This window comes from Bombina bombina, chromosome 1 (genome assembly GCF_027579735.1).
Source record: "Bombina bombina isolate aBomBom1 chromosome 1, aBomBom1.pri, whole genome shotgun sequence".
Classification (NCBI taxonomy): Eukaryota; Metazoa; Chordata; class Amphibia; order Anura; family Bombinatoridae; genus Bombina; species Bombina bombina.
In genome coordinates, this window is record NC_069499.1 from 1,345,956,603 (window position 1) to 1,345,967,895 (window position 11,293).

At 33.8% G+C, this 11,293-nt stretch overlaps 1 protein-coding gene across 1 annotated transcript; it reads left to right on the plus strand.

The window, feature by feature from the left end:
* Positions 1-3,498: 3,498 nt before the first annotated feature.
* LOC128664751 (gastrula zinc finger protein XlCGF7.1-like) lies at positions 3,499-5,159 on the plus strand. Its single transcript, XM_053719561.1, has 3 exons — positions 3,499-3,634; positions 3,802-3,962; positions 4,545-5,159. Exons 1-3 carry the CDS (start codon positions 3,499-3,501, stop codon positions 5,157-5,159), a joined length of 912 nt encoding a protein of 303 aa, XP_053575536.1.
* The last annotated feature ends 6,134 nt before the right edge of the window (positions 5,160-11,293 follow it).

Below are 11,293 nucleotides of genomic sequence, written 5' to 3' on the forward strand. Positions count from 1 at the left end.
GATCTGCATAGACAAGATTCATGCATTCAGGATTTATTAGAAATATGAAATATATTTATGTTGGGATGCAGTGCAGTACTGAATATGAAATATGCTGTGGTTTTTATATGAATATATAACTATTCATTTTGGAATAGTTAGCAGTAATTACTTTGATGTAATATGATATTAAAAAGAATACTGATGTTTCATATTAAAATAATCAGAATGAATAATGTGACATAGTCCAGTACATGTGAACATGTAACTTATTAATGTAAAGAAATTATAGTATTTTAAATTACACATTTTAAAGAAATGCTTTTAAATGTTAGAAATTATTAAATGAAACTGTTTGTTTGTCATGTTGCCCCCCGATGGCCAAAACCCAGTATTTCAGCCAAAAGATTTGACTGTTAAAAGATGCGTCTCCATAGTAACCATACATTGCCTAGGGCCAATCAGAGAGATGCTTCCCAGATAACCAATCCGAGACAAGCTTCCGTAATGTGTTCCCAATCTCACCAATGATGGCACTTAACAAAAAAGTGGTGGGGCGATATCAGATGATTTAACCCCAAGCATAGAGAGAAAAAGGGCTGCTAACTCTTGCTAACTTGAGCTTAACTTTGGCTGGTAATTTTTTTTTTGCTGAAACCCTGGACGAATAACTGCTGCAGTTATTATAAGCAAATAGTTACTTTTTATTCTCCATATGCAACAATACTCCAATTTTGGTATTCTGAGGTGAGATTGGACCTAACAAGAAAGTTTTTGGAAATTGCATTATCAATTTTGGTCATTTGGGTAAAGTATAAAAAGGTTGCTAATTACAGGTAAATGTCTAAAACAAAATATATGCATAGTCGCTGCAGTTAAATTACAACTGATAGATTTAAAGAGCATATTTATATTTTAGAATTATATTCATAGTCCTGAATAGCTTTTAGCTTGCCTTTTTGTATGCAAAATATTTAAAACAAACATCCAATGTTGCTGTAGGTCGCAGACTTAAAGGAATAAATTGTATTTTAACCTTGTTTTCATAGCCTGTATATTGTTAAACAAATCATAAATTGTTTATCTTTGCAAAGATATATATATATCTTAGAATTGGTTTTAATTAGGGCTGGGCGATATTGGCAAAAAAAAAATATTGCGATTTAATCGCGATTTTCTTATAAATGACTATAACACCTTAATTTTGCATTATAAAGTGTATTTAACACTACAGAATCTTAATGTACATGTTTCTCAATGTCCAATACACTCTTGGAGCATAACAATACAAACCACAAAATAGTTCAAATAAAATTTGCTGCCTGTGATGTGAATAAATAGTAGCCACTAGCCAGTTAGGTCTTATGACACACAACATTGTCATGTTTTCTTGGACAGTCATTCTAACTGAGGACAGTGGTATGATTAACAAATGAAGCAGTATAAGCCACATACACACATAATTATATATATACATACACACATATATAATACACAATCACATACACAGTTGCACACAGATATATATAAATAAAAAAGCATTGTAGATGCAGATAAGTTAACCAAGTAGCAGAAGGGACTGCAGTTTTAGCCTTTTTGGGAGTCGTGGGGTTAACTGCATCTGCTATGTATTTGAGCCGTTTCTCAGAGGAGCAGGAGATTGTTAGAGAGGTTCCATAATGTTTACATACCTTAAGTTTCAGACTACAGACGTCCCTAGGGGGAAATATAAGTAAGTGGTTTACTTTCCTGTTCATTCCTGCATGGGCTCTGCTTTTTGACTTCTAGATTGATCGGCTGCTTATGAGAACAGAAAGTGAAAAACAGCCATTTTACAAATGTGTGCTAAAAGCAACCACTAGATGGAGCTGGTTTGCAAGAAATCACAAACAAATCAATATTGCAGCCACTTCTGAGGATTTTTTTAGTTAGCAAAAAATCGCGAACTCTCGCGGTTTTAAAATCGCGGTTTTAAATCGCATATGTGATTAATCGTGCAGCCCTAGTTTTAATTATAAGTAACTAAGAATTTATTTCAGCTTAAATAAATGGGCATTTAAAGTGACTGTTTACATTAAGAATATATGTACTTTTAGTGTCCTAATTAGAATTGTATTAGAATCAATTGTAGCTATATAGCTGATTGTATTGCTGAATGTTAGTAGCTAAATATCTTGGAATCTCATTGTGTTAATTGAATGAAATTCTATTGTGAATAAGGTTAGTTAAAAAGTTACAATTTGGTTTGTCTTGTAAAGAGTATTGCAACAGTTTAAACACTATATAGTTTGACTCATATTCTGGTTCTTACAAATATATTTCAGTGTGTCTATAAATATCAACTAATAAAAAGAATTCAGGAATTTATATAAATTTTATGGTTTTTGGTATATGCATATTTTATTGGGGTTTAGTTTAAAGGATAATTATTAAATATATTGTGTTATAACCCGGCCATATACTGACACAGTAATAAAAATTAAAAGCAACATGAAAATAAGGAATTATTTTATGGTCAATATACTCAATTTTATTATTACACCTAAAAAGTGGCTTTTGGGACTTGCCCTTTACAGGGTGTTGTCCTTATCAGAGAATTAGTGTTAATACATCAATAACAGATATGAATTTCCTGCTAGTCTTGAATTAGTTTTTATTTAACATTTTTTATCAAATATGTTTAAACCGCTTTCTTATGCAAGGCACAACAATTCTCAGTACAAATAAAGAAATAAACTGTATCAGTGAACTCATAAACTGAACTGGATATATAAATAGATCAGCATGAACGGCTAGCAATGCAGCTAAATATAATTTATTATTTGATTTTGACAATTGATAGCATAAAAAATCTTAGAAAATGTTTAGAAAAGTTATACATTTTTTTATGTCGTGTTGAGATCTGGACTTGAGACTCGTGCTAGCTTTAAATGTACTGACTGCACTCAATCTCATGCCATGGACCCTCGTCGGTACACCTGTGCTCTGGCTGCGTCAGTGGCCTTTACCCAGGGTTGAACGCTACTTTTTTTCACTGCATGCAGGAACCCAGCCTATCCTACCCTCCCAGCAGTTAGACAACAGCAATCTCGTCATGGACAGTCCCTCAGTACACCTGCTGCTTTTGATTGTTTTTCCCAACGCTGCCTCAGTACTTGTAGTACCTAGAGAGCTAGCTGGGGTACAGTCACACACTATTGGCTGATCAGTCAGTCACAAAATAGAACCGCAGTTGGACCCGGGGAAGTTAAAAAAGTAATTCCTCTTGAGTCATTGAGCCGTAGCACTACCTACTCGGACAGGAAAACTCTTTAAAACCCACCTGAGACAACAGTGAGAGTTTCAAAGCTCGCCGCATCTGTACTATTCACTGACTCTGAGTGAGGGACCTGGTAACGGTTGCCACCTGCGATCACGTGCGCTAAAGGACTGTTATAGGGTGAAATGTCACGTGACTTAAGGACGGTAACTATGACCAAATAGGAAGTCATTTTGTTTTTAAACTCCAGGCCTGGTACAATGCAGGATAGACTGCCCACTTTGCTGCTTTTTCAGTCTTCAATAACATCTTCGTGTTCTGACACTCTTACGGCCACAAAAAAGCCTCCGTGCATGCTCAATAGCCCCTGCACATCTGACCTTGCCGCAGCCGCAAGTAAACTAGTGGAGATCAAGTGGCAGTAGGTAACGGACAATTATGGAAAGAAAACTAAGGTGCCAGACATAATTTTTAAAGCGCCAGTGGCGCCCCGGCTCCCGGGATAACCTATCCAGGCAAAAAATCATGTACATGTTATTGTCATGTTAAATGTGTAAACAAAGAGTCAGAGGAAAATAAAAATGAAGAGACAGAAAAAAATGGAGAAAAGTGTGGTTCTGGCCATGATTTATTTTTCGATAAATCCGAAACGGTTGAAGTATCCATGGACAATGATAATGAAGACCCCAAAAGGGATGAAAGTAAAATAAAAATACTTAACTCGGTAGAGAGGGACGTCAACAAGAAACAAAGTTCCCCAACACAAAGCATTCCATCTCAAAAATACAACCTTGGTAGGAGTTTACAAAAGCAGCGTATCTTGACTAGCAAAGGAGAAAATATTAAAGATGGCAAACCATCAATGCATAAAATAAATAGGAAGTGAAAACTACATGTAAAGAAGAAAAAGTGTAAGAAAATGTATAAAAGTAAGTTGTCAGATAACAAATCTAAACGAGTGCAGGCAAGCTCACAGACTGATGATTGTAAGAAATGTGGGACAAGATTTAGCCCAAAGAAACAAAAAACAGGATCCGAAAAGCAAAAGCAAAATGAAAAGCCACTTTATAGTAATGAACAAAGCCAGGCTGATGCAATGGATATTCAGCACAAGCGTAGTTTGTGCTCTTCATGTTGTAAGGGTGATATGAGTAATAGGCCAAAAGCAGTCCCTGTTAAAGATACCTATTCATGTTCTAAATGTAGAAAGGAATTTAACCATCGTTCTGTTCTCAAATTTCATGAGCTAAGTCATACAGATGAAAAACCTTTTGCTTGTTCTCAGTGTGGGAAGAGGTTTGTTTAGCATTCAATACTTTTGTTGCATGAAAATAAACCATTTCAGTGTACGGAGTGTGGCAGCATTTTTAATGACAAAGAGCTATTTCGTGCACATCGGCAAACTCATAAAGAAAAGAAGCCATTTCATTGTCTTGAATGTGGAAAGTCTTTTGCTGATAGAACTACTCTTGTTATACATCAACGAACACATACAGGAGAAAAGCCCTTTAGTTGCAAAGAATGTGGCAAAAGCTTTAGTCAACATTCATCACTTTTTTCCTACGAGAGAATTCACACAGGAGAGACCCCATATCCATGTCCAGAATGTGAAAAAAAATTCACTGACAGATCATCTTATGTGAGTCATATGAGAACGCACACCGGAGAAAGGCCCTTTAAATGTGAGGAATGTGGCAAAAGATTCTCTCAAAGCTCTAATCTCCGCAGACATGAAAGAATCCACACAGGACAGAAGCCACATGCTTGTGAGGTGTGCGGAAAAACCTTTAATTATATTGGCAGGCTAATTTCACATCGGGATGTGCATATGAAGAAATTAATGAAAGGGGATACGATTGAAGAGAAAAATGATATTTTAACAACCAATTCACCTAAAGGAAGAAAGGAGAAAACAAAATAGTGTGGTGTATATTTTAATTAACTGATCTGCAGCTATTTTTCAATTATTTTATTCATTTACCATGCATAGTCCTACATGGGATAATTTTGCTTAGAACATCTAAATACACATGTTCTATTGTTAAGCAAATAAGTTATTTATGCTTTAAAAATGATCTGGATTTGCAAGTGTTACAATAGGATATAAATAGCATAACACTTCTATGAAATGTATAAACAGGGTAGCAAATAAATATGTTGGAAATGTTTTTTTTTTTATTGAAAGGTTTTAGAAAAACTGTTAAAAAAATCTTTGTGTCTCATTTGGATACATGTGTATGCTTACCTAGGTTTATTAGGCACAGGAACATCTATTTTTTTTTAAAAAAATTTTTTATAATAATTATTTTAAAATATGGTCGCATGGAAATGTCTTTAAAAAAAAAAAACTACCCAAATTGGCCTTAGCACCTTAGTAGTGTAACTGATGTTTTAAACAATAGATATAAAGTATGCTCTGGGTTGGTGCCTAGACCGGGGAGAATATCTGTTCCCTTCCCACCTTTTTATTTTATTAAATAACTTGGCACTTTTGAGTAGGCTTGACTCTTTTCCCTTTTTTTTTGTTGTCATTTCATTTATTCAGATTGTGCAGAGAAACTTGTACAATCTGAATAAATGTACCAATATTAATGCTGGCATTATATGTTCATTACTATGTATCTTCATTTAATTTAAAATAAAAGCAAGAGATACAAAAGGTCTAATACGTAGTTCAAATAATCATGCAATTTAAAAATACCTACTCCAGAAATTCATTAGAGCAAAACATGTTAATCCATTAACGACAGATGTACCCTTTACGTTGCATGTCCTTAAGGTATTTTTAGCCCTGTAATAGCGTGGCAAGATGCAATATTACTACATGCCTCACTCCAGAAAGCAGTGTGGTCTCACCTCTTGGCAAGAGCCACACCATTTAACCCCATAATTTGTAAAATATAGCCGGCGTACATTAGCTGTAGTTAGGGAGTTAAAGGGACAGTAAATGCTTATAGATTACATAAGATGTTTAATTATGTATAGTAAAATAAATATACTTTCATTATTTATTCTGTTATTTTCCTGTAACTATGAAAATTTCAAATGCACATTGCAGGCAGCACAAGCCTAACTTTGCCACATATATTTTACTAATTGGACTCCGCAAAGATTATCAGATGAGAAACTGCGAAACAGTTTGACTTTTGCAAACAAAATGACTGTGGCAAAGCAACATGAAATCGTAATTTATATATTGTTTAATATCCTCTTTAAATGACTTAAAAGTTCAAAAAGAAAATTCTAAAAAAGGTTGTTTATATGCAAGCAACAGAGCAAAAATACCTGCCAAGAGGTTAAATGTATTGTTAAAATCTGCAATACACTAATAGAATCTAGCTGAACATATCGGGTGAACCGATGACAAGAGGCATGTGTGTAGCTACCAGTCACCAGCTAGCTCCCAGTAGTGCATTGCTGCTCTTGAGCCTAACTAGTAAGGCTTTTCAGCAAGGCATACCAAGACAACAAAGTCAATTTAATAATATAAATACATTGAAAGCATGTGCTTGACAAATATGTTCAAAATCTAGGAGCCAGGCATTTTATTTTGTTTTTTGATGTGTGTGTGTGTGTATGTGAAAATAAGTTAACCTAAATCTGTAAGTAAAGGAAGAATCCTTACAAAATATCTTGTCTTTATTATTTTTTTTAGCTGCAAAAGATTAGACCTGTTTATTGCATCAAGGACCTCTACTGCTTTTTTTTTTTTTTTTTTTTACACTTTCACATCTCAATGCATGCCTCTTTAAACTGATGTGACCATACTATTATCTATCACGCTTGTAAAATAATAATACAACCATCAAAACACATGTTCAATTAGAAAAAAAAGAAAATAATATAAACACACATATATATATATATATATATATAATTTTTTTTAATTTATTTTAAATGTGTGTTCTTATTTATGGTTGTATTCAGGGCTTTTTTTTTTGGGGGGGGGTGCCGGTACTCTAATAGGTATGACATTTTCTTTTGAACACAAAGCCTTAGTTGTATAAAATGTTATCCTCTTACAGTTGTCAGGGTATAAGAATATCATCAAATAATATACACATGTATACTTATTAATAATAATATGTCTGTGTACACCAAATAATTCATTTTTTTTATGGGACCCAAAAGGGACACTGTATGTAAACCAGCCCCCTCTCTCACTCATCAAATAAATTACTTGCATGGCTATTTCAGGGAGAACAAAGAAATTGTCTTCAAAGACCATATGGTCACTACCTGGAAATGTGTGATAAAATGTCCTACTCCTTACAAAGTAGCCTAGTAGTCTGGCATAGGTGACATATTTTGTGGGAAAATAACCATTCACATGTCGATGCAAATTAGTGCCTGCTGTGTCAAATATACAAATACTGACTCATTGACTTAAAGATAAACACATTTTTCTATTCTCTCTGTTTTCCAGAAATCTAATGAAAATTATAGGAACAACTGATGTAATGGGATATCTGGATGAATGTCTGTATAATGGATGTATAAATGCTGGGTTTGATATAAATATAGATATTTATGGACCTAAAAAGCACTGATAGTAACATTTTAGATAAATGCTGCAAATAGATTTATACATATTTGACAATTTTGGATATTTTCTATTTTAACATAACATTTAATAACACTATTATTTTATTTCAGATCTGCATAGACAAGATTCATGCATTCAGGATTTATTAGAAATGTGAAATATATTTATGTTGGGATGCAGTGCAGTACTGAATATGAAATATGCTGTGGTTTTTATATGAATATATAACTATTCATTTTGGAATAGTTAGCAGTAATTACTTTGATGTAATATGATATTAAAAAGAATACTGATGTTTCATATTAAAATAATCAGAATGAATAATGTGACATAGTCCAGTACATGTGAACATGTAACTTATTAATGTAAAGAAATTATAGCATTTTAAATTACACATTTTAAAGAAATGCTTTTAAATGTTAGAAATGATTAAATGAAACTGTTTGTTTGTCATGTTGCCCCCCGATGGCCAAAATCCAGTATTTCAGCCAAAAGATTTGACTGTTAAAAGATGCGTCTCCATAGTAACCATACATTGCCTAGGGCCAATCAGAGAAATGCTTCCCAGATAACCAATCCGAGACAAGCTTCCGTAATGTGTTCCCAATCTCACCAATGATGGCACTTAACAAAAAAGTGGTGGGGCGATATCAGATGATTTAACCCCAAGCATAGAGAGAAAAAGGGCTGGCTAACTCTTGCTAACTTGAGCTAAACTTTGGCTGGTAATTTTTTTTTTGCTGAAACCCTGGACGAATAACTGCTGCAGTTATTATAAGCAAATAGTTACTTTTTATTCTCCATATGCAGCAATACTCCAATTTTGGTATTCTGAGGTGAGATTGGACCTAACAAGAAAGTTTTTGGAAATTGCATTATCAATTTTGGTCATTTGGGTAAAGTATAAAAAGGTTGCTAATTACAGGTAAATGTCTAAAACAAAATATATGCATAGTCGCTGCAGTTAAATTACAACTGATAGATTTAAAGAGCATATTTATATTTTAGAATTATATTCATAGTCCTGAATAGCTTTTAGCTTGCCTTTTTGTATGCAAAATATTTAAAACAAACATCCAATGTTGCTGTAGGTAGCAGACTTAAAGGAATAAATTGTATTTTAACCTTGTTTTCATAGCCTGTATATTGTTAAACAAATCATAAATTCTAAATTGTTTATCTTTGCAAAGATATATATATATCTTAGAATTGGTTTTAATTAGGGCTGGGCGATATTGGCAAAAAAAAAATTGCGATTTAATTGCGATTTTCTTATAAATGACTATAACACCTTAATTTTGCATTATAAAGTGTATTTAACACTACAGAATCTTAATGTACATGTTTCTCAATGTCCAATACACTCTTGGAGCATAACAATACAAACCACAAAATAGTTCAAATAAAATTTGCTGCCTGTGATGTGATTAAATAGTAGCCACTAGCCAGTTAGGTCTTATGACACACACCATTGTCATTTTTTCTTGGACAGTCATTCTAACTGAGGACAGTGGTATGATTAACAAATGAAGCAGTATAAGCCACATACACACACAATTATATATATACATACACACATATATAATATACAATCACATACACAGTTGCACACAGATATATATATATATATATATAAAAAAGCATTGTAGATGCAGTTAAGTTAACCAAGTAGCAGAAGGGACTGCAGTTTTAGCCTTTTTGGGAGTCGTGGGGTTAACTGCATCTGCTATGTATTTGAGCCGTTTCTCAGAGGAGCAGGAGATTGTTAGAGAGGTTCCATAATGTTTACATACCTTAAGTTTCAGACTACAGACGTCCCTAGGGGGAAATATAAGTAAGTGGTTTACTTTCCTATTCATTCCTGCATGGGCTCTGCTTTTAGACTTCTAGATTGATCGGCTGCTTATGAGAACAGAAAGTGAAAGTAAAAACAGCCATTTTACAAATGTGTGCTAAAAGCAACCACTAGATGGAGCTGGTTTGCAAGAAATCACAAACAAATCAATATTGCAGCCACTTCTGAGGATTTTTTTAGTTAGCAAAAAATCGCGAACTCTCGCGGTTTTAAAATCGCGGTTTTAAATCGCATATGCGATTAATCGTGCAGCCCTAGTTTTAATTATAAGTAACTAAGAATTTATTTCAGCTTAAATAAATGGGCATTTAAAGTGACTGTTTACATTAAGAATATATGTACTTTTAGTGTCCTAATTAGAATTGTATTAGAATCAATTGTAGCTATATAGCTGATTGTATTGCTGAATGTTAGTAGCTAAATATCTTGGAATCTCATTGTGTTAATTGAATGAAATTCTATTGTGAATAAGGTTAGTTAAAAAGTTACAATTTGGTTTGTCTTGTAAAGAGTATTGCAACAGTTTAAACACTATATAGTTTGACTCATATTCTGGTTCTTACAAATATATTTCAGTGTGTCTATAAATATCAACTAATAAAAAGAATTCAGGAATTTATATAAATTTTATGGTTTTTGGTATATGCATATTTTATTGGGGTTTAGTTTAAAGGATAATTATTAAATATATTGTGTTATAACCCGGCCATATACTGACACAGTAATAAAAATTAAAAGCAACATGAAAATAAGGAATTATTTTATGGTCAATATACTCAATTTTATTATTACACCTAAAAAGTGGCTTTTGGGACTTGCCCTTTACAGGGTGTTGTCCTTATCAGAGAATTAGTGTTAATACATCAATAACAGATATGAATTTCCTGCTAGTCTTGAATTAGTTTTTATTTAACATTTTTTATCAAATATGTTTAAACCGCTTTCTTATGCAAGGCACAACAATTCTCAGTACAAATAAAGAAATAAACTGTATCAGTGAACTCATAAACTGAACTGGATATATAAATAGATCAGCATGAACGGCTAGCAGTGCAGCTAAATATAATTTATTATTTGATTTTGACAATTGATAGCATAAAAAATCTTAGAAAATGCTTAGAAAAGTTATACATTTTTTTATGTTGTGTTGAGATCTGGACTTGAGACTCGTGCTAGCTTTAAATGTACTGACTGCACTCAATCTCATGCCATGGACCCTCGTCGGTACACCTGTGCTCTGGCTGCGTCAGTGGCCTTTACCCAGGGTTGAACGCTACTTTTCACTGCATGCAGGAACCCAGCCTATCCTACCCTCCCAGCAGTTAGACAACAGCAATCTCGTCATGGACAGTCCCTCAGTACACCTGCTGCTTTTGATTGTTTTTCCCAACGCTGCCTCAGTACTTGTAGTACCTAGAGAGCTAGCTGGGGTACAGTCACACACTATTGGCTGATCAGTCAGTCACAAGATAGAACCGCAGTTGGACCCGGGGAAGTTAAAAAAGTCATTCCTCTTGAGTCAGTGAGCCATAGCATTACCTACTCGGACAGGAAAACTCTTTAAAACCCACCTGAGACAACAGTGAGAGTTTCAAAGCTCGCCGCATCTGCACTATTCACTGACTCTGAGTGAGGGACCTGGTAACGGTTGCCA